Here is a 25,029-nt window from a genome sequence, read left to right as displayed (position 1 = left end):
TATGAACTGATGCCAGAACTGCAGTAAAATAGGAAGTTTTTTATAATCAGAGTAGTATTATTAATAAAAGCAATGTACTTAGGTGAGCTCTCCTTCCATTCGGCCATGACAGACAGTGGGGAGAAAATTTCATCATTTGTATCTGTCCTTACGGGTCTTTTGGTACACACTTTTATAACCCAAGGCTATATAAATCTAATATAAAATCTAATATGCAAAATAAACAATGAATATTAAACACATATCATATTTTAATATCTTTTGAACACTGAATCCTATGCTCCATTTATTGAAGTCATGACAAATAGAAATAATACTTTAAAATGAATTAATAACTAATGTAAACTGAAGTAGTGGAGAATATCCCTTCTAAATTAACTCAGACAAGTCTAACAGCATGAATTTTATCTAATCCAAATAATACTGTTCAAAATAAAAAAAAACAGAGAAATACAAATGGCAAGGGATGGCTTTGTATATGTAAGATGAGTGATTTATCATCTCTCCCTTAATAAGATTTAGAACATTCAAAAAATATTTGACTATCAAAAAGAACAATATTACAGTGGTGAAGCAGGGCAGATATATTCATTTTAATGGAATTAATCCTTTGAACAATTTAAATAACTGAATTTGTCTTGAACAAGAGCTCTGATATTAGAGTTTTTGTAAAGATAAACAATATAATTAAGTAATAAGACTTCCAAATATTATTAAAACACATCTGATATTCTCTGAAGTTTCTACAAGTTCTATCTGTAGAATATGGCATGAGGAATGATAATAAATACACAAGAAAAGGTTTACTGCTTCTGCCATCAGAATTCTTGCCTATTCAGCAGTTTTCTATGTTTTTCCAAAGAGAAGGGAGATACAAGGATCATGCAGACTTTTGCCATTAATTTGGGGAAGGAAATATGCACAAAGAACTGCTAGAGCAGGGGTATCAAACTCACGTCGTCATAGCAGCATCATGTGATACATCGGGACTTTTTCCTCTTTCGCTAAACCAGGCGTGGGGATGGCCAGCACGTGATGCATCCAGCCCATGAGCCAGAGGTTTGATAGCCCTGTGCTAGAGTATAAGACTTTCAGGAAAGAAGACTAGATTCAAATAGTCCATATCAAACACTTGGCCCTCTTTTGCTGTAGAGGAACATCTCAGATTGATAGTTTCACTCCATTAAAGGTCTGGAAGAACATTTCAGACATTTGTACATCAGCAATGAAATATTCAATGTACTAGCCTCCTGTGATATGAAGGGTAATATCAAAAGGCCATCTCTGATGATGATTTAATTCCTCCTAACACAATTAAAAGTATCATCAATGGTGGTTACTATTTCAGCCATGCTGTTTTAATGAAACTAATAAATACTGATAAATGGGGCCACATTTTTAAGGTAATTGAAGTCCTTATTTTCTTTATTTTCAAAAAAGTTTTGAAGCTTTGCCCTTCTAGAGGTTGTTCAATATAAATTTCCTAAAATACTACTTTGGGTTACTCATTGTGTTTGTAACGCTTTTATATGACTACAAATATATCTAATGAAAACAGAAGGTAGAGTTTAGTTATATATACCGTGTTACCTTGAAATTATGACATGTCCTGAAAATAAGGCCATGCCAGATTTTTGGGGTGGGCAAAAAAATACGGCCTCCCCTGAAAATAAGCCTGTTGGACAACCATCCATGCAGAACGCTACTCACCAACCCAGCAGTATCCCGAAGGCGCCAAGCCACGGGAGCCGGGGGGACAAACAAGCGCTTGTGCGGCTTGGCGTCTTCAGGCTGCCGAATCTTCCGGGAGCTGGGACAGAGAGTCTTCCAGCAGTGGCCACTCTGGGAGTGAGCTTCTTGCTCTATGGTTGTGGCCCTACCAGAAGACTCTCCACCCCTGCTCCTGGAAGACTCGGCAGCAGACATCCGGGGTTTGGAATCCACAGAAGAAGCCATCCTCAGTGCTGGGATGGTGGTGGCGGCAGCGCCCTGGCCCTGCAGGGAAAGCTGGCCCAGGTCATGGTGAGTCTGGGAGGCACACAAGCGGAATGTGTGGAACAGGTGCTCGTGCAACCCCCCTCTCCAGCCAGGCAGAGTGTCTCTCACTAACCCAGCAGTATCCCAAAGGCACTGAGCCGAATGAGCGCCTGTTCCCCCCTGGCTCCTGCAGCTTGGTGCCTTCAGGATACCGCTGTGTCAGTGAGTGGCACTTTGCCCAGCTGGAGAGGAGGGTTGCTGGACAGCTGGTCTCTTGCGAGTGGGCTCCCAAAGAGCCTGGCACAGGAGGACCTTAAGGGCGAATGGCTGTGTAGCACTGTCACAGCAGCGCAACACAGCAGCCATGAGGTGACCACGCTCGCTGCCTCCTGCACCCCCAAAACAATAACCCCCTCCCCGATAATAAGGCCAAGGTCATATTTAGAGGGTCAAAAGAAAAGAAGACCATGTCTTCTTTTTGGGGAAACACAGTATTTAGATACTGGCTTACACACCACATTTTTCTTGTAGATTTTATCCCTTTGATACAAACAGATGGTTTTCAATTCAAGTGGAAGTGATTCCTCACATTAAAACTGTCCTAACATCAAACAGTTTTTTACTGTAAAATGTTTGTTACTGCATACAACTATAATGTGAATTTGAGCTACATAACCATATAGTTTCAGAGTTACATAAACGTTTCCTTTAGAAACTTAAACCATAAAAGTGCTACCTTGTTTTTCCTTGAGTGGAAGCCAGAAAATACTGTCTTTACTGGAATGGTGGCATGGAGTTGCATGATGATAATCTGTGATGTGAACATGATCTAATGAAAAAGGGGAAAAAATCTCTTATATTTCAATGTCACATTCAAGAAGGAGAATTCGCTAAAGATTGAAATGATCAAAGGCTACTTTAATGTTCTTCAAAATATTTCTGGGAACAGAAATTGACAGCTAAAAGGTCTTTCTGCATTTTAATTTATACATTACATGCCAAAAAAACTATGAATGTTCAAAGTGACATATTAAAATTCTTTGAAATAATGTATAAATAATTTCTGCTGTTTCCTACCCTCCCCAAAAGTATCTATTTAGCAAAAGGGTTGAGTTAGAGGTTTCTTATTTAAAACAATGCTTACATAGTTTAAAAGAAATTATCTGCACTGAAAACATAATCAGACTAAGATGTTCTTTTAGTAATTCTTTGTTTTATAATTTTTATTTGCAATAAATTTTCTGAAGATTCATAATGTTCTCCAGATTCAACAATTCTCTGAATAGAGTTTGATAATGAAATGATTTTTAAATATAATAGAAAAATAAAACAATAGGAAGGCATAAATGCTACTGCTACAATAGTAGAAAGCAATGAGTGCTGCTGCTTTAGAGAGAAAAATAAGACTTTGGTTAAAAATAAAAAAGGGAAATAATGGATAATCTGATTATGTATTGCTATACATGCCTACATAGTTGAATATCTATCTATCTATGTATGTATCTATGTATGTATCATATGTACAAGCTATTTCAATTGACTTGCTCAATCTAGTACAAAAAATAGATTTAAAAATTAAACAAAACATAAAGATGACTCAAGGTGACAATCAGAAGAGTCAAATTTCATATTGGAAAGAGCAAGCTCTGATCAAATAGGAGCTGGCCATAGAATATGGCTATTAAACCAAACAAGAGGCAGCTATGTGGAATCAGAGGTGGGTTCCTACCAGTTCAGACCGATTCGGTTGAACTGGTAGTAACCTGGCAGCTTGGGTCGCTGGAACCGGCAGCAACCCAGGCCTGTCACACCCCCAATCCGAATTTCTCAGTGGCGCCATAGGCACTGCCATCTTGGTTTTGCCTTCGGCGCATGTGCAAAACAATTTTTGTTGCATTGTGCATGCACGCACAGCGCGCATCAAGCACGCACATGGCGCATCACTGAGCAAACTGGCAGTAGCGGCAGCCGGAACCCACGTGTGGAACCCTAGTGACACATGTAATCTAGAATCATATTGTTTATGATATAACTTTGTAATGAATTCAGAATTCTGGAAGTACTATATTCTGTTAACTCCCCAGTAGTTTCTTGAGTATGAGTTGTAACAAAACCAGATAGACAGAAGTGTCAGGAAGAAAAAGAAATGGAAAAGAATATAGAACAGAGAGAGGGGGGGAAGAGAGAGAGGGAGAGAGAGAAAATGACTCTACTTATAATTGATATGCAGACATCTAACGTAAGAATTATTAATATATGCAATACCATGACCTCTAAAGGATGAAATAAATAAAATTATTTAATGATTTCAGTCAAGTAAATGCTGGGTAAAAATCACATCATTTTTTATAGTTATTTTTGGCTTAGATAACAAGTAAACACAATAACTTCTACATTTTATTAAATAAAACCTCCTTTTAAAAATAGAAACATTTTTTAAGTAGAAAAGATAAAGCTGTTCTCCACTGCACAATTCCTGAAATCTAGGATTAATTTTGAATACAATCCATTGTGTTCACTAAAGTTAAGAAGAGAAAACAGAATTTCCTTGCTTTAAACTAGTTTCTATTATGCTGCTCTTGAAATGTTGCAGCTTGCAAAACAGTGACATGCTGTGTTGCTTTTGGCACTCTCTCTCCAAGTGCAATTGTGCAGAGCTAAAATCACCCCCCCCCCAGGGAGCCGAAAACGACTGCTGGCAGCTGGAGGCTTCTCGGCACAAAAGGCAACTAAGCCTTGTGTCCCCCCCCCCATGTCCCCCCCCCCCAAGGCATGAAGGTAGGTGAGTGAGGCAGGCGGCGAGTGGGTGGTGAGTGGGTGGCAGCTCTGGGGCAAGGCCAGAGCCAGGGAATAGCGCATTCAACAACCTGGCTGAGGTGGGTGGCAATCAGGCGGTGGCTCCAGGGCAACGCCAGAGCCAGGGAATGGCACATTCTCTGACCTGACCGAGGTGGGCATTGAGCGGGTAGCAGCTCTGGGGCAAGGCCGGACCTGGGAAATGGTGCATTCCCCAACTCAGCTGAGATGAGCAGCTAACGGGCAGCGGCTCCGGGACTTCTGGCAATGGCACATCCCTGGGCCCCGACCCAAGGCAAAGGGTGAGAGGATGGCAGGCATTGTTTATTTTTGGTGAGCTGAGCAGAGCTGGTGAGGTGATTAGTTGGGCCGCATGGCAAAGGCAACATATATAGGGCGGGGTTGGGTGGGCAGGGCAAATGGTGAGCAGCCAGAAGGGGAGAGTAGCAAGCAGCTGAAAGGGGTGAGTGGCAACCAGGCAGGCATGGGTGTGGCCAGTCAGAGGTGGGATTTACCGGTTCAGCGAACTGGTCCAAACTGGTCAAATACCATCCCTGATGGACAGCCTAAAAAAAGCATAAATGGATCATAGAACAAATCAATTCAGAATTCTTACTGGAAACCAAAATTATTATACTTTAAACATTTTATATGAAGACTTAGCTCACCAAAGAAAAAGGGGAAAGGGGGAAGGAAAGAGCATAATACCATTTACACAATGAGTATATATACGAATACAGTGGCTGTATACTGCAGGATGAAAGTCGGATTCCTGGGGTCCAGCCTTGTTAGCCTCAACCCACACAATATGAACTATTCAGAATTAAATAACTGTAGTTTTCAGTGATATCACAATTATGTAAAAAAAATGCTGTTATGGCATGAAAGTTATTGGCATTTTATTATATTATAATGGATAGCAGGAAGAGCTCTATGCTCAATATTCAAATAAGTTAGTCATGAGCAAACCAATCACATTTTATATCTTTGTCATGATTACAAAGATTTAGGATAACCTGTATAGATTTACTTTTCATGATTTAATAGTTACAAATTGTTCATATAACTGTTTCTGTTAATTCATCTTGCCTACTTTTAAAATATTGTGTTGAGATAGTTAATGCACATGACAATATAGGTACCTGTTCTGACCCCCCTCGTCCCACACCAACACACTCCGAGCCAAAGATACTTTACAGGATTTATTAACAGACAGGTCCTTGGCAGCAAACCAGCACAGACAAGCCGGGCAGCAATCCAACACAGATAAGCCACGGCAGCAATCCAACCTGCCAAGCTCACAATCCTGTTCTCCAACATTAGTTAATGCGTTGACTTCTGCAAAAGGGGCATGTGCACAAGCAGTCCTTTTATAGTCTGGAGAGGAGCCTAATTATCATCAGCCAAGTGCAATTACCTCCTGTAACTGCGCAACTGTTCCTTATGCCTATTAGCTCTCCGGTGCCGGGCATCCAAAAACAACTCACTGCTGACCTCCAGATCACACTCTCTTGTCTCCTCCCCACTGGTCCAAGGCTCAGGTGCCTCCTGGTGGCCAACCAGCCTCTCTGCGCCCTGCTCGGAGTCGGAACCCTGTCCAGGGTTCTCCACATCCTCAAGAGCCGAGTCATAGGGACCCTCGCTGTCAGAGTCTGGTGGCAGTTCCAATGGCTCCTGCTGGGCCACAACACTATCCGTCACCGCAGAGCCCTTCCCCCGGGTCTGACGCTCGGGATGTGGCCTCGAGGGATATTGCGCATGATAGGCTCGCACCAGAGCAGGGGCATGCACGGCCGTCACATCAGTCGGGGTCCCCCTGTCCGTCCAGTCTACCAAATACTGGAACCATCCCTTGAGCCATCTCGAGTCACAGATCCAGGTCACTTTGGGGGGGGCGCATGTCCACCTCACACGATGACGGCTGTGGGGAAGAGGGTTGGCAGAGAGGACAAGCTGACCGCTCAGGGATCAGGAGCGAGCAATGGAACACCGGGTGCACTCACATCGAGCGTGGGAGGGTTAGGCGATAGGTCACCGGGTTGATGACGGCCTCCACAGGGAACGGCCCAAGATACCAGTGGTCCAACTTCTTCGTTGGCCGGTGGGACGGAAGATGCCACGTGGACAGCCACATGCAATCTCCCATGGCCAACTCCAGCACCACACGTTGAGACTTATCTGCTACCTTTTTGTAGACCTCCTTTGCCTGATTCAGATAGCGGCGCACAACTTGGTGGACCGCCTGGAGCTCAGAGAGGAAATCCTGCGCTGCGGGGACCGGAGAGTCCACTGGGATGAGAGGGAAAAAGTGAGGGTGGTACCCAACTTTAGCCATGAATGTGTGGAGGTATGCTGTGAGTTGTTAAACGCGAACTCCGCCCCGGCTAGGTACTCCGCCCAGTTGTTTTGCTGCTGGTTCACGAAGCAGCGCAGGTACTGTTCCAGAATCCCAATCACCTTCTCTGTCCCCCCATCGGTTTCGGGATGGTGCACCGAGAACAAACAAACCTGGACATCTAGAGCCGCCATCAGCCCTTTCCAGAACTGGGCCGTGAACTGTGTCCCACGATCTGATACGACCCGGTCAGGTAGGCCATGCAGCTGGAACACGTGCTGGATGAACATGCGGGCGGTGGTGCAGGCTGTCGGCAATCTCCGACAGGGGATGAAATGTGCCATCTTGGTGAGCATCTCCACCACCATGAGGACTGTGGTAAAACCTGAAGACGGAGGCAGTTCCGTCAAGAAGTCCATGGACACGGCTCCCGAGGGTCTGTCCGGGGTCGGCAATGGCTGCAACAAGCCTGGAGGAGCTCCCATTGCTGACTTGGCCTGTCGACACTGTACACATGACGTTACGTACATCTGCATGTCGTGTTGCAAGCGGGGCCACCAGAAAGTACGGGAGACCAGGTGCAATGTCTTGAAAAGGCCAAAATGTCCCACTGCTGGAGTGTCATGACACTGGGAGAGAACCAGTCCATGGAGGGGCCCTGTGGGCACATAGAGCCGGTCTCGATACCACAAAAGGTGATCGTCAAAGGTCCATGGGGAAGCCGGCCCTACCTCTGCCCTCTGTTGTTCCACCCACTCGTTGTCCCGCTGCGCATCCCATATCAGAGACCGTAAGTCCATGGGTTCATGAACTGCAGTGAAGGATTCGACGGGTAGAACAGACCAAGGTGGAAGTGAGTCTGCAGGGTCAGAGTACTCCGGTTTTCTAGACAGGGCATCCACCCTTTGATTCAGCGTACTAGGGATGTACGTCACTTTAAAATTGAACCGGGCAAAGAACAGAGACCACCAGATCTGGCGTTGGTTCAGCTTACGCGCCGTGGTCAAAAACTCTAAATTTTGATGGTCCATCCGGACCTCAACCTGATGCCTGGTGTCAGGCCTGTAGTTATGTTCTTTTTAGGATCTTTGGCCTGCCACACTTTCTATTATTTTCCTATGCTGTTTCATTAGTGTAGTAGTTGGGAGGGGGGAATAGAAAGGAGTAGGACTGTGGAATGTATTGTTGTCATTCTTTTATAGAAGCTCAAGGTCATATTTTGTCTCCGCACCTTGACAACTGACCGGAAGCAGAGGGGTGTAGATGCCAGCGTGGAAGATGATGATTGGAACATGTGATGGATTTGTGGGTATGGGGATAAGATCATGAACTTTCAACTGGGTGGAATTCCAGGAAGAAGATCAGAGTTGGAATTCCATAGATGTGCTAATTTGCCTGTATGATTAAATTGGAACGTTAAGGATGATTCTGCCTTGATCTCTGATTGATTTCATACATGGTATTTAGAATGCTGACATTATTACAACTCTCTCTTTAAAATAAATCACTAGCACCCCCCTCATAGGGGGGGGGCTGGTGAGGGGGTGCTGAATTCCCAACACTGACCGGGACAGCGTAAAATATCAGCGAACAATTATGAGTAAGCTTTTGGTGATAGGAAGCTGAGGGGAGACGCTTCTTGATATCTTCAAAGGCAAAGGAATCTGCTTCAAGATTTATTGCATCTGGCAAGAGGACGGAGGGGGCTGGAAAAGACTTCTTCTACACCCGGTTAGAGGAGGGAAATAGAAGATGAAAGGAATGGAGATCCCAGCCATCCCCATGCAATCATCTCTGATGAGCTTCCCGGACCATGTTGGACAACTAAACGTGAGTGCATGCTCCCTCTCCTTCCCCCCAACTTGGAAGCAAGGCTTGGAAAAAAACCTGGAGTGGAGATTTTGACTCCTTCCAGACAGCAATAAATGAAATGGCTTATTACCCTGCAACTGAGTGGGAGAAAAATTCCCCATCAAAATGGGAATTTCAACACAGACAGCAAGAAGCGATTTGGCCAGCATCTTTCACTTGCCAGCCACCGCAAATTGGGCTGCAGCTTGTGAATGAAGCACCACCAAATTGGGGTTTCTTCCTAGAGTATGGATGGATAAGATGCCACGGGGCACCTCCTTTGCCATCAACATGGGAAAATGCTCCAAGCCAGCAGAGGTCACCTACTTGGCCCATAACTCCTCCAAGCCAGCAGGAGGGTCCTTGGCACATAACCCCCCCTAGCCAGCCATCATTGGTTGAGCTGCAACCTGTGAAGCAGGCAACCCCGGGATGGGTCTTAATCCCAGGTCATGGATGGGAGGAATGCCAGTGGGCACCTGCCCTCCCTCAGCGGATGGCACCATGGCAGAAAACTGGGCAGTGGCCAACCGAGGGATTGACCTCCCCACCAGTTACAGTCTCCCCTGCAATGCCCCAAGAGGTTCTTACCCCACCTTCCTACAGAAAAGCAATCTCCACAAGGGAAGAAGGGTTTACCAAAGGGAGGCCTGCAGGATGGATGGCGGGAAAATGTGCACCTGCAATGCCCCAAAAGGTTCTTACCCCACCTTCCTACAGAGAAGCAATCTCCACAAGGGAAGAAGGGTTTACCAAGGGGGAAGCTGCAAAGTGGAGAGCAGTCCAATGTGATGAGGAACACACCAACCACCACGGTGGTAAAGAGAGGGCCCCAGATGCCACCACAGAAGAGTCACGTGGGCCAACAACCTCTGGAAGAGGATCCCCAACTTAAGGTGATGAAGTGTCCTACCAAGGGGGAAGCCTCGGAAGAGGAAAAGGGCAAACAATCTCCAGACGAGGATCCCCAACTTAAGGTGACAAAGAGTCCAACTAAGGGGGAGGCCTCGAAGGGGGAAAAGCCCAAATGACCTCTGGAAGAGGATCCCCAACTTAAGGTGACGAAGAGTCCTACCAAGGGGGAGGCCTCGGAGGAGGGAATTGCCGAAGAACAAATGTGTGTACCAATCACCACAGTAGTAAAGAGAGGGCCCCAGATACCACCACAGAAGAGTCATCTGGGCCAACAACCTCTGGAAGAGGATCCCCAACTTAAGGTGACGAAGTGTCCTACCAAGGGGGAGGCCTTGGAGGAGGAAAAGGGCAAACAATCTCCGTAGGAGGATCCCCAACTTAAGGTGACGAAAAGTCCTACCAAGGGGGAGGCCTCAGAGGAGGAAAAGGGCCAGCTGTGGATGATTGAATCCAAGAGCCCAGAACCTGCAGCACCTGCAGCAGAGAGCCCTAACCGACCATGGGAAGAGGTCACAATGGACTTCATCGTGGAACTCGCAGACAGCAGTGAGAATAAAGTAATCTGGACAGTTATTGATTTGGTTTCTAAGCAGGCACACTTCATTGCTTGCTTGGGATTGCCATCCGCAAAGAAATTAGCGAAAATGTTTGTGAAACACATTTATCATCTGCACGGAGTACCCAAGAGGATCATTTCAGACCGCGGAGTCCAGTTCACAGCCAAGTTCTGGAGAGAGGTCCTGAGATACATTGGGTCCACGCAAGAACTGAGCTCAGAGGTTCATCCCAGCATGAACTGCGCAGCAGAGGGAACCAATGCGGTGGTGGAACAATACATCCGGTGTTTTGTGGACTATCAGCAAGACAACTGGTCGGACTTGCTACCCTTCGCCGAAGTGAAATACAACGATGCAGTCCATAGCAGCACAGGATTAGCGGGTTTCCAGGTTACCAGTGGCATGGAAGTTGTTGCCATGCCTGAGTTGCCTAGAGAACCTCCTTCCTCCATGTCTTTGAATGAATGGATGGGCATGCTAAAGAACGAATGGGAGAATACGAAGAAGGCTCTAGCAGTTGCGACAGAAGCCTACAAGAAGCAAGCTGATCAACATCGCTCACTCCAAGACCCCTTCCGTGTGGGGGACAAAGTTTTTGTATCTACCAAATACATAAGATTAGGAATGCGTAGTAAGGAATTGGGTCCAAAATTTCTAGGTCCATTCCCCATAGTGAAGATAGTTAACCCAATTACAGTTCAACTCAGTCTACCCAGAAGTTTAGGGAAAATTGACCCAGAATTTTGTTGTAGCTTGTTGAAACCAGTAATTGGGTCTAACATAAGAGCATCCACCCAAGCTCACTCTCCTCCTGTAGTGATAGAAGGGGAAACACAATCTGAGGTGGAAAAAATAGTAGATTCCAGGCTGAATAGGGGTCGCTTACAGTACTTAGTGTGTTGGAAGGGTTACCCTTGGTCTGAAGCTACTTTGGTGAACAGTGGGAAACTAAAAGTGGATAAGTTAGTAAAACAATTCCACGAGAAGTTTCCCAATAAGTCAAAGGGGCCCCTTGGGGGAGGAAGAGGTGATTAAATTTTTATTATGTTAACTTTTATGTTATTCTCTTTACAGGAAACGTTTATCTTCTGAGGAGAGGCCGCCTGTCAGGCCTGTAGTTATGTTCTTTTTAGGATCTTTGGCCTGCCACACTTTCTATTATTTTTCTATGCTGTTTCATTAATGTAGTAGTTGGGAGGGGGGAATAGAAAGGAGTAGGATTGTGGAATGTATTGTTACCATTCTTTTATAGAAGCTCAAAGTCATCTTTTGTCTCCGCACCTCGACACCTGACCAGAAGCAGAGAGGTGTAGATGCCAACGTGGAAGATGATGATTGGAACATGCGATGGATTTGTGGGTGTGGGGATGAGATCATGAACTTTCAACTGGTTGGAATTCCAGGAAGAAGATCAGAGTTGGAATTCCATAGACACTAAGGCTTGCACAACATTATTAATGTCCATGGAAACTGAACTGCAAGTTATTTTTTCGCCTAATGCAACAGCCCAACAAATTTGGGCCCATCTGGAAGATTGCTACAGGCCCATTTCAACTGAATCTTCATGTTTGCTCATGTCTGAGTTCCATGGTTTGAAGTTGAAACCTGGTGGACATTTGACCAAACTGAAAGGAATGAGAAAAGAATTGAGAGAAAGAGGCCATTTTATTCATGATGTCCAAATGATCAGCATTATCATTAACTCATTGAATTATGAATGGAGAGATGCCATTGCAAAGATTAACCATGTGCCTATTGCTCAACGCACTGTTAATAATGTATGCAGACTTTTAATTGAGGAGGAAGCTATGAAATTAGCCACACCACATTTGCAACGGCCGCCAGCATCAAGAGTTCCAGCTAGACGTCCCTTCCGAGGAAGAGCCTACGCTCCAAGGATGCCAAGATGCTACATCTGTAACCATATGGGACATGACACCCGGGATTATCCACAACGAGTTCCAGCTCCCATCACATACCAGCCCAGAGGAACAGACTCCAGAGGCAGAGGTAGAAGCAGAAGACAAGGTCATCGTGGTCCAAGGCGTGATCCACAAGCTCCACTCGCCACATTAGCCTTAACCAACGATCCACAACCTGATCCAGAGTATGAAAGACGTCTTTTGTGGACTTTGGACAGTGGAGCAGCTTTACACATTACTTACAGAAAGGAACTTTTCACAGAGATGCACGAGCCTGAATCTGATCTTCGTGAACTGTATTCCTTCTCCAACCACTGTTGTAAGGTCATGGGAAAAGGAATGTTTACATTGAAGAGCTTGATACATTCATCCCTGATGTTTATTACATACCTTCAGCAACCAGTAATTTGCTTAGTCAGTGTCACTTGTCTAGAGTGTTAAAGTTCCAGGTTCACCACCTCGAGAAAGCAAGTTACATAGTTAAAGATGGAGATATTGTTGCTGAAACCATGCTGATTGGTGATGTTTATTACTTAAAGCCAAAGCCTAAACCGCAAGCAAAGGCAAGTATGCAAACTCTGAAAAGGGAAAGCACGGGCCCAGAGAGAGTTGGTTCAGAGAGAGATCCTGTTGCTACTCCAAAGGCTCCTAAAGCCAACAAACAGAAAATAAGGAAGCAGGTTGCTCAGAGCAAGCTTGAGGTTCCTCATGAAACTGTTAATGTTGAAAATTCACTAACTGGTAAACCTTTGCATTCCAGGTGTATCCACAAGTGGCATAGAAAATTGGTGCACACCAGTTTCTGTGTTCTTAGAAAAATGCCAGAGTTCGCAAAAGGTTTGGATCTAAAGGAGTGTAAGGTGTTTTTGGATTGTGCAGTTTGCAGGAAAGCTAAATCCAAAGCAGCTGCCATTCCTAAACACACTACACGCCTGTCAACACACATTTTTGATTTGGTACACACTGACATAGTGGGTCTTTTTCCACCAACAATTGGTGGTAGAAAGTATTTTCTGACAATTGTAGATAATCATTCTAGATAAGGATTTGTATATCCTATGAGAGAGAAATCTGAGACCTTTCAGATCTTTAAAGACTTTACAGCATTTGTTTTTACCCAATACCAAGTTCGCATTGCCAGAATCCAGAGTGACCGTGGTGCAGAATTCATGTCTCAGCGTTTCCAGGACTGGATGCGTAAGAATGGAATTCTTCATCAGACATCCACTCCATACACACCGGCTCATAACGGAGTCGCAGAACTAAGACAAGGGGTTCTACAAACCATGATGTGTTGTCTCCTAGAAGATGCCAATCTCAGTAACATATACTGGGGTGAAGCTATCAAATATGCAAATTACATTGTCAACCGTACTTGGAGCAGTGTAATAAATCAAACTCCTTTCTTCATGATGTATGGCTACAAGCCCGATCTCAAGAACCTCCACATTTTTGGTACATACGCTATGGTGAACATTCCCTTAGCTCAAAGAAGAAAAGGAGGTCCAGTAGCAAAGAGACTGAGATTTATGGGTATTGATGATAATTCAAAATGGAGCAAATTTATTGACCCTAAACATGTAATTGCAATTTCACAAACTGCTAATTTTTAGGAAGATATTGACTGGTCCAGGATTCATTCCAATGATCCTGGAGTTTATTTTCCTAGAGATGATGTTGCAGATGCCACACAGCCTGATGACCAAGATTCACAGGCAGATATTCCTTCTACCAGTTCTTCACAACCTGATGTTCCGTCTTCACAAGCCACAGGTGCTGATGTTAGTGACGAAAATGAGGATGAGGATGAAGAAGCAGAAGAAGAATGGACTGTTGTTCTGAGAAGTTCCAAGAGGGTCACAAAAGGAATCCCTCCACAACGATATTCGTGGCAACTGACAAAAACACCCTTGCCTTTGATTTGCAATGTTACACTTCCTCCTGATACATGATTACACAAATCAAGCAGTTTCCTGATTCAGAGCAAGAGAAATGGTATGAAGCAATGCAGGATGAAATGGACAGTTTAAAGAAACTTAATGTGTTTACACCTGCAAAACCTCCAGCAAACAAAAAAGTCATTGGCACTCGATGGGTCTACAGAATCAAGAAGAAACCGAATGGTGAGTCATTGTACAAAGCCAGACTTGTAGCCTAGGATTTCGCTCAACGTTATCCTGAGGACTATACAAACACTTACTCACCAACAGTTAGAACTGAGAGTGCAAAAATTGCTTTAACCACTGCAACTATTCTTGGTTTAGAAGTTTTCCAGTTTGATGTGGACACGGCTTATCTAGATGCTAACCTAGATGAAGAGATCTATGTGAGAGGCCCTCCAGGATTCCAACAGCAAGAAGGGGATACCTGGTTCCTGAACAAAAATCTTTATGGTCTGAAACAGTCAGGTTTAATGTGGTACTTATGTCTTACTGACAAACTAAATTCAATGGCTTTATTAAGTCCGAAACTGATGAACGCCTGTTCACAAAAAGATCTAACAATGCATATGAGATAATTCTTGTTTATGTTGTTGATATTGTTTATATTGGTCCAAATAAGAAAATGACTGAGATTTTTGCTAAAAGTTTGCAGAGATACTTCACATTGAAGTCTTTAGGTCATATTACCACTTATTTAGGTGTTCAGATTGACAAAACACAGAAGAGGTTTAGTCTTTCACAAGAGGAGAAAATTGAACACATTCTGCATCATTGCAACATGAAAGATGCTAACACAACAAAGACACCCATGCAAACAGATTTTCACAACTTAACACATGAACCAAGTCCTGAGTTCGAAGTTATTGCTAGAACCAACACATACTGATTATGCAGAATTATGTTGCTATGCAGATTCTGATTGGGCAAGTGATAAGAAATCACGCAAAAGTACTTCAGGTTACATGATGTTCCTGAATGGATGTCCTGTTTACTGGCAAGTGAGAAAACAGAGTTTTGTTTCTTGTTCATCTACTGAAGCTGAATATGCTTGTGTTTCAGATGCATGTAATTCTCTAAGATTGTTTGATGCTTTGATCGCAGATATCTGGACACGTCCGATTCGACCAATCACAGTGATGGAAGATAATGAATCGGTGGTTTATATTTCTGAGTCACATTTCACAGGTTCTAGATCCAGACACATTGACATTCGTTATCAAAACACAAAGCAATTAGTTAAACAAGGTTTTGTTAAATTGCAATATGTATCTACACATGATCAAATTGCTGACATGCTCAACAAACTGCTTCCAGCAGCTCAACACGAGTATCTGCGGAAGAAGATGTGCCTTATTTGATGATTTGATGACATCAGCCCAACTAGCAAAAGAAGGGGTGTCACTGCGTTAATTGGTTTGCTAGCTGTGTTGAGATTTATTGAGCATGCTCCAGTTCTTATCTGCAAGTGATTTAGTACACATGACATTACGTCACACATTCCTTAACTTTCTCTTCTGATCTTCCGTTCACCTGCCGAAGGAGACAGGCATATATCTTGCCAAAATGTAGTTAATTGAGTTAGCACTTTTGTATTTTTATTTTTTTTTATATTAAAATGTTTTTATTAGATCTTACTTTGGGTTTATTTTCGCTTATTCAAAGTATGCTACCAGGAGAAGCCACGGTCCACGCTTCGTTAATTCAGGGCGGAACCTCCCCTCTAACACAAGAAAGCAAAGCTGGGGATGAAGGTCCAGTAGTAGTTGGCAAACCCAAGGAGTCTCTGCACATCCTTCATACGTCGAGGAGGTTGCCAACTACGCAACGCCTCCACCTTAGAAAGTTTTGTTTTGTTTTTTTAAAAAAAGTGTTTTTGTTTGTTTGTTTTTTAAAAGTTTAAGTACTTTGAGGGAAAGGATGAAGGGAAAAAAAGGTTCCCCCACTTCAGTAAGGCCAAAGAATTTGAAAGAATACATAATAAATTTTGCAAATAAAAATGGTGACAGTTCACAAAGATTAATAGGTATAAATAGAAATACATACTATTTTCATAACAAGGAAGATAAAGCAGGAATGGTTAAATTGAATACTTTATTTAAAGAGGAAAATATGTTCTTATTTAGATATCACTTCTGGAATTTGTGCATGTTGAGAAAAATGAAAGTTTGGTTTTGGTTTTGTTGATTAGAAAGATTTGGTGTTATAGAAATGGTTAGTTATATATTAATACGTAAAAGCAAAAAGTTGATGTTGGAGTGTATTTATCTTGTATTGTACCAGGAATAATTGGAAGTCAATGCCCCCTTTTCTTTCTTTTTCTCTTCCCCCTTGTATTTCACACCCCATTTTCCTGTTCCCTTTCCTTCTCTTAATTTCCTACTTTCTTTTCTCTTGTTTTGTATTTTATACAATAAAAAAAGAATAAAATGATGTTACATCTGTAATATCAAACCACCTTGCACTTTACTGCATGAATTCATGAGTCATTTTTTTCCAAGTCTTCTGGTATAGAGTTAACTCATGTCACAATAGTAATCCATGTACTCATGGTTGGCAGTTTGTAAAGGTTATAGAGCTATCTTGTTTAATTACTCCCTTCTATGTTACTATTAATTTACAAAAAAGATTCTGAAATACTGTTCTTCAAGAATAGCATGATTTGACTGATAACTTTGTTATAGTCTTCAACCAGTCAAAAGTTACATCATCAACATAGCAAAACTGAAAACAAATGGATGAATATAATAGAAGTATTTCTTAAGGAACTATACTGATATGACAAGTGAGCCTAGCAACATAATTAGAAACCACATCTTACTGCTCTAAGAATAGACAGTAACCAGACATTCCATTGCTGGTTGGGTCACCATTGAGTCCAACAGTTTCCTGGTATGGGTCAACTGAATGGGTGAGATTGATGATGAGCCAGAAAGCAATCAGAGAGTGATCTGTCTCAGGATACACATATGTTTCACGTTAACTTCAGGGGTCATACTTATTCAGCATAGAATGTGAAGGTAGCATAACTAAATCACTCAGCTTGGAGAGGGAATTATGCTACCACTGTGTTACCAAACTGTCACTGAACTATACGTGTTAACGTATAATATAATTTAAATGAGAATTATAGCTGTTCTCAAAATCAATGTTTTCTTTATCAAATGTAAATAAATATGAAAACAATTTGTTCTTAATAAATATATTGATTATTTTCACAGTTTAAAATATAACAGTTGCTATAACTATAATGAATTTGAATTAGATTGTACCCAGTATATAATTCTGTTAAATATTTTATTTAAATAATAGTACCCCTAAGAAGCAGAGTAGCAGAAAAATAGCAATTTCACAATGGAAATGAAGTGACTGAAGTTCATGGTCTACAATTTCATCCTATAAATGTTCTTAATAGCAATGCTCCTGCAAACTATTATCTGTGACAATAAAGTATACCAATTAAGTGCAATTTCAAATATTTCTGCATAGTTTGCTTTAAAAAGCACACCCAGTAGATATAACCTGATCCAAAATATGAAATAGTTGCCATCTAGAACTTATTAGCAATTGCACAGAGGCATTAATATTTTAGTTCAACAAAATTCTGTCTTGATTTTTATAAACTCCCATTTTCCCAGTGAGGGCCTGCTAATATGAAAATCAAGATTCCTATAGATAAATGTAAAGAATATTAATTAATGTTTGATTGCTATTTTATGGGCATTGCACAATTATAGTTATACAGTTGTACATGGTTGGGTTTAGGCCTTCCTTTTATTGGTTCTTGTTGAAAAGAGACACTAAAGTTTATATCCTGTATCTCTCATTCTGTTTTATGTACCTTCTAAGTAAAAAATCCAAAATGACTGATAGAAGTTGTTAAGGTTAATGATCATGCAGCATGCATTATTACAGAGTTACATTGTTCTTGCTACTCAAGTAAGCAAACTGATCCAGAAAGGTACAGTCCAACTTGCTGCTATGTATCAGCATCTATCAAACAGAATACAGCTGGAAGTGACCTTGGAGGTCTTCTAGACCAACGGTCACCAACTGGTGGTATGTGGATCACTGGTGATCCATGGGAAAATTTTGGTGGTCCACAGAAAAATTATTTGTATTTTTTTATTGCACTAGATTAGGGGTCCTCAAACTATGGCCCCTGGACCGGATACATGCAATGAACGTTTGTGTTGCTGCAGAGTCTCCCCCAGCCTTGTTCCAATGAGACTGCATCATGGCCTGGAACTGGCTGACCATCTCAGCCTGCTGAGCCTCCAGGGGCCAGTACCTGGCCTTGCACTCCCGCAGGTCTTCCCTCTGCTTGGAAAGCCTATGCTCCTAGTCCTCAGTGAGGTGCTTTTGCTGAGCTGACTTCTCGGTCAGATCCAATTTTAACTGAGCCTGCTGTTTTGCCAATTATTTCTCATGGTGGCTGTTTAGCTCCAACAACTGCTTCCTATTGGGGCACTAAGGAGCCCGGACAGTCAAGTGAGGAATGGCTGGGAGGGGGGGGGCAAATAGAGGCTGGTGAGGTGCCCCTCGATGTGAGTGACATCAAATTGGCCATGCTCACCCAGTCACATGACCATCTAGCCGTGGCCCCCCAGATGGTCATTAGGCAGATCATATTAGTGGTCCGTTGGATTTAAAATTATGAATGTAATGGTCCCTGAGGTCCAAAAGGTTGGTGACCCCTGTTCTAGACCTGCCCCCTGCTCAAGTAGGAGACCCTATACCATTTCAGACAAGTGACTGTTCAGTCTCTTCTTAAATCTCCAGTGATAAAGCACCCATAACTTCGGAAAGTTCCAGTGGTTAATTGTCCTCACTGTTAGGAAGTTTCTTCTTAATTCCAGGTTGCTTCTCTCCTTGATTAGTTTCCATCCATTGTTTCTTGCACCAGGGAGCAGGTGCTTTGGAAAATAAATTCACCCCCTCCTCTTTGTGGCAGCCTCTCAAATACTGGAATATTGCTTAGTCCTTCTTTTCTCTAGACTAGCCAAACCCAAATCCTGCAACCATTCTTCATTCGTTTCAGTCTCTAGGCCTTGCTCATTTTTGCATTTTTTTCAAAACATCTTTTTGGTAATGGGGTGAGCAGAACTGAATGCAGTTTTCCAGCTGTAGTTTTACTAAGGTTTTATAAAGTGGTACTAATATTTCATGTGCTTCTGATTCTATGCCTGTTTATACATGCCTATCTTCTCTAGGGTTGGGTAGTTGTGAGCAGAATGAAACCCTACATCACATCCTAGTTGCTATGGTAGAAGGCCTACCATGAATCTCAATCTTCACTGTTGGGAGAAATTAGTTTTATATAATTAATTTTTTAAAAAAGAAAACATCATTCCATTGTATACAGTAGAAAAGATTTTAAGCTTTTGTTTTAGATGGCTAATCCAATTTCCCAGTCATAAAGGAGAATGAGGGCAGTCATACCTGTTAAAATGATATCTACCACAACTTCTTCAAATGTAGGATTCTTGAAGTTTATAATGATAGAAGAATGGTGACCCAGACAAGAACTGACACTAGCTGGTTCCATTGGTTGAGGTATCAGACCAATACCCGACAAGTAAAACACCCATTCCTCAAGCTGTAAATGGATAGAAAGGCACATATTTTAAGCAGATTAAGTGTTTTAGCTCACTCTAAAAGATAATATATAAATTTTATATCAAATAAAAATGTATAAATACATTTGACTCCATGCCAGTCAAATAGCTTTGGTACTCCTATGCTTATTATAACACAAACGCAGAGCTAGCGTGCAAGGAAAATATTCTTTTACCACAGGAGAGTCTTCTGCTTTTCCACTGAGGTCATTGTTGATTATGATTACTATTATTCATTATGGTTTGGGAAAAACTATAAGATAGTTTTAATTCTTAACAAACTGGTTATTCCTGTCATTGTGACAGTGGACTAGTTTCTTTATCACCATAGCATACAGACAGAACAATGGCTTCTCATGGAGACCTAATTTTTGCATTTTTATACAACAAAAAGATGACAAATCTCTTATGAATCAGATTTCTGTTGTGAATAACTATTACACTATTTTGATAACAGTGAAAAAACTATAAAAACATTAAATGAAAAATCACTGCCATGTGAGCAAATAAGTTGGGCATTCTACAGAGAAAAGACTTACTATAGAGAGCAGCTTTTATAGAAACAAGTACTTTGTTAAGAAATCCAAAATACATATTACATATAGGTCAAGAAACATTACAGAGTAAGTATTTACATTTTTTTTACAGATACTTAAGTAACAGTGAAGCAGCAAAGGTTATACCCCAAACACAGAATCAGAAAGTAAATCCTTTTAACACAATGAGTTGCTTTTGCACTGACAATATTGTTTCCAAAAGCTGTACTTTCCATACTGGGAGCCCCCTATCTCAGAAGAAATTCAAAAATCATTCTAGAGCAGGAGTGTCAAACTCGATTTCATTGAGGGCTGCATCAGTTGTATTTGACCTCAGAGGGCTGGGGTTGGCATGATCAGGGTGGGTGTAGCCATGATGGGCATGGCCATGGTGGACGTTTGACTCAAGATGCATTTTCCCCCTTCTCTTCTTTATTTCCACAGTTCTTTACTATAATCATTTTCCTATCTCTTCTACCAGATATTACTGGCAAACATTTATTACTTATTCTTCATATGCCACTAAAATTTTTATTTCTCAATTTATACCCCATTGTTTAATAATAAATGGCTTTTCCAGGCAGAAAATCTATTCATACTATTGTATTTTTATTATTCAACTAATAATAAAAATACTATAGCATGAATAACATGATAATACAAGATCTAACAGCAGAGATAATGTCCAGGATAGAAATGACTGTCAATTAGATATTGTTGATTGTAGATGGGCCTACACTATGTAAAATCTGGCATTAAACTATAGTATTAACATAGAACATTGCTTTCTATCCAGATCAGGCATTTAGCTCGAGGTCACATAATTGTAATCCAATCCAGTCCAGTCCTCCTGCAGCACTCTGTCGGCTGAAAATGGGCTGCATGGGGGCCCTGTGTGGCCCATTTTTGGCCAGAAGAGTACTGCTGGAGGTTGGGGAGGCTAAAAACTGGCTGCAAGGGGGCCTTGCGGGGCCTCCGTGCAGCCTATTTTCAGCTGACAGAGTGCTGCAGGAGACTGAGGCTGGGCTGGCTGAGAATAGCCACGGGGGAGGCACACACTGCTCCCCGTGGCCCATTTTGGCCAGCAGAGGCACCGTGAGCTGGTGCTTTGATATTTCCAGGCCAGCCCCATGGGCCAGATTTAAGCAACCTGCGGGCCTTGAGTTTGATACGCCTGTTCTAGAGGATTGAAGAGCTCTTGGAATATTGGAGCTCATCCTCACTTAAAAGTAAATATTAATAGTAAATATTAATACATTTTCAAAAAGAACACAATATTTAACAGTTGGATCAACTATACAAATAACCATTCTAAAAGCATCCCAGAAAAGTAATTTTAAAAAGTTGAAGTCACTAAATGAAAGAAACAAAGACTACTATAGCAAATGCTTCACTTAAATGGAAATTACAGTATGTTCAATCAAAACAAGTAAGGTAATAAACCCAATTCTAAAACAATTTTGATTTTTTATAAGCTTTATGTTCCTATACCTGTTACCTTTGACGAGTTCTGCTTATTTAGAGGAGCTGCATAGTCACAGTAGCATATTAAATATGGAGACCAATAAGGATACTAAGCAAATAATATTTTGCAGGATCTGATAACAGATTCTTCCCACTTCTAATAGCACTTAGTGTCATTACATTCTAAATGAATGTTGCTGGTTTGTCAAGGAAGCTAGTGTGGGAAGCCACCCCCCTCCTAGAAGAATGAAATATTTTGAGGAATGTTAAAAGGGGCAGATTATTATATTTCCCCAAAGGGAGAAATGGAGAAACATGTTTTTAGAGGCAGAAATCAGCCTCCAAGTCTTTCTTAGTAGCCCAGCAGATGTTGAGGCCAGCTTTTAGAAATGCAGATTCAGTAATCCATTCAAGACAGGATATTTTGAAACAATGGCAGCACCTATAGAGCCAGCTATGACCCCTACATAGCCCATACAACAGCCAATAGAATACATCTTCTTCAACAGGAACAAGAAGCTCAAGTGCAAAGCTCAAGGGAAGGTAAATCCCCACTCTCAGCTCCAGATGCACCAGAATCATGTGCTTGATGGTTCTGCTTCATCATTAAACCATCTTTCCAGTCAGCCTCCATGTTTCCAGTGTCTTTCTCCCAGATTGGAACTGAACCAGATGGATATTTCTTCCCACAATTTGGCATCCCAAGATGGGACTCCAAACTAACCTGACCAATGAACTGGCCCGGGTAAGCCTCCCTTCCTGGCAACAGACCCATTGTGTCTGTGGGCGGATTCTCCTGGACCTTGGCCATTTGGAACAAAGTTAGTAAAGGGGTTTTGAGTTTTGAGCTCAAAGCTGATTGGAAAAAAGGTGAGTACCTCTAAATTTTAACTTTAAAGCTCAGAAAAGCAAGGGAAATGTGTGTATGCCTGTGTGTGTGAGTGAGAGGACCCTTCTCTCAATCACAGCTGGATCCTGCTCCCTCTGTACTTTTCCTAACCACAGAAAGGTCTGTTCTACCAACAGAGCCTGGAAAGCTTGGGGCATTTGCTGTTAGGGAAAAGGGAGAGATTGTGTTGAAATGGAATCAAAAAGTGAATGAGAGAGTTGAACTTCAGCAACCAGCTGGGAAGTCACAGAGCAAAACCCTGTGTTAGGAGATGCCCATACTCGACTGCTTAGAAAAAGCAGCAGGTCCTCCCAGACCACCAAGGGTCCGAAAACTGACAGCAGTGTTCGCTACAAAAGGAGGTGCCCGTACTCGGTGAAGGAACCAGAGTCCTCCCAGATTTTTTTTCCACCCGAAAACTGATGGCAGTTGGCTTTGCTAAGCCAAAGTGAACCCTACATCTGAAGGGGAGCATGGGAAGCTGGAGTTTGAGGGTTCTGACAGTAATCACCTTAGGATATTTGCTTGTGGCATTGGATGAACGGCAGATGCCTGTCCTGGCCCGTATGAACAAGAGAGCAAAGGAAATTGTGTAATTAGTTGGCTTTGCTCAGGGGGGAAGCTGGAAAACCAATTTGGCTAAAAAAGGTACTTAAAAGAAAATGAAAATATATACATGGGAACATTGATTCTTCCCCCCCCCCCTCTTTCTTCCTCTCTGTCTTCTATGCAACCATGTAATATGTTTGTTAAGATTTGTGCCTTCCCTAAGTTAACTGAAATTTATGGTGGGAACAGTGACGTGCGGTGAGGTTTATGGCTGGTGAGGCACTGACACAATGCTGGGTTTCAAATATTTTTAGACTTGTGGACTTCAACTCCCAGAATTCCACAGCCAGGCATGCTCAGTTCCGATTTAAAACGACAGCATTTGTTTCTCTCTCTCTTCCTCCCCCTCTCTCAAACACACACACACACACACACACACACACACACAGAAGTTGGATTGGACTATCTCTCCTACCCCCTTCCCTCTCTCACTCACTCTCAAACAAACACACACACACACAAAAGTTGGATTGGATATCTTTTCCAATGGCTTGAAAGCAGCTCCTCTGCCATCCCCCCCATTCCCCTGCTGCCTTCCCCAAACACCTCCACCATTGCAAATGTAGCCTGCTGTCTGGGTAGGAAATGCCTGGAATGCAATAAAGCCCACCCACTCACCTCCTGCTGGCAGGCTGGGGTGAGAGGAGAGGCAGAGAAGCCAGAGGGGAGCCGATCCGAGCCTTCCAAAAGAAAGAGGCTGGGGGAAAGTGTGTGTGCTACAGCATGGCTCTTTGCCTGGCTTCTGTGGATGACTCTGCTTAACTGTTTAAAAAAAAGCCTCTAAAAAAGCGCCCTCTACTATGAGGCAGGAGAACTGCGTGCCTCAACTACATCAGGAATTTTTAGGCCAGGGGTGGCGAACACGCGGCTCTCGAGCCGCATGCGGCTCCTGGCCAAAATGAATGCGGCTCTTTGCCTCTTATCATTATTTTGTATACTGTGGCTCTTTGCCAAGTTTGGATTTTGTCCCTTTCGGCGCTAAACCCGGATCGCGCGCTCCCTTTCGGCGCTAAACCCGGAAGTACGGTCTTGCCCCGCCCCTGGCGACGCGACGACACTTGCCTGCGCTCCACCAGCTCGGCTGGGAACGGAGACGTTTCTTTGCTCAGCAATGTCTTCAGTGGAGTGGTGGCAGCCTGGCAGAATGAGCCTGCGTCCCTTTCAGGCGCTCCGCTCCGCTGAGGAAACGTCTCCGTTCCCAGCCGAGCTGGTGGAGCGCAGGCAAGTGTCGTCGCGTCGCCAGGGGCGGGGCAAGACCGTACTTCCGGGTTTAGCGCCGAAAGGGAGCGCTTGGTGTGGCTCTCTGACTCTCACAGTTTAAAATTTTGGCTCTTTTTGTCGAACTTGTTCGCCACCCCTGTTTTAGGCTCTTAACCCTTGCTTAACTCTGCTCGAGTGATCATAAAACGCCTAAACTCAGACTAGAGGAGGTATGCAGTTCTCCTGCCTCATAGTAGAGGGCGCTTTTTTAGAGGCTTTTTTAAACAGTTAAGCAGAGTCATTCACGGTGAGGCAGCAACTAGCTCAGCTTTTTCCTTTTACATTTTTTTTCTTTTCATGATGAGAGCGGTGAGGCTGTGCCTCACTTGCCTCACTTGACTGCATGTCACTGGGTGGGAA

At 42.8% G+C, this 25,029-nt stretch overlaps 1 protein-coding gene across 1 annotated transcript in view; it reads right to left on the bottom strand.

Moving 5' to 3' along the window:
• Positions 1 to 25,029, bottom strand: part of CFAP47 (cilia and flagella associated protein 47) — a 390,847-nt gene that overhangs the window by 75,529 nt on the left and 290,289 nt on the right. Inside the window, exons 56-57 of the mRNA XM_081950234.1 lie at positions 19,736 to 19,892; positions 2,714 to 2,806 (exon numbers count right to left, since the gene is read on the bottom strand). Of these exons, the coding sequence (XP_081806360.1) occupies positions 2,714 to 2,806; positions 19,736 to 19,892 (250 nt within the window). The remainder of the gene's footprint in view (positions 1 to 2,713; positions 2,807 to 19,735; positions 19,893 to 25,029) is intronic.

Source organism: Natrix helvetica, assembly GCF_964273705.1.
Source record: "Natrix helvetica genome assembly, chromosome: 4".
NCBI classification, from domain to species: Eukaryota; Metazoa; Chordata; class Lepidosauria; order Squamata; family Natricidae; genus Natrix; species Natrix helvetica.
This window is presented reverse-complemented; position numbering and strand designations above follow the sequence as displayed.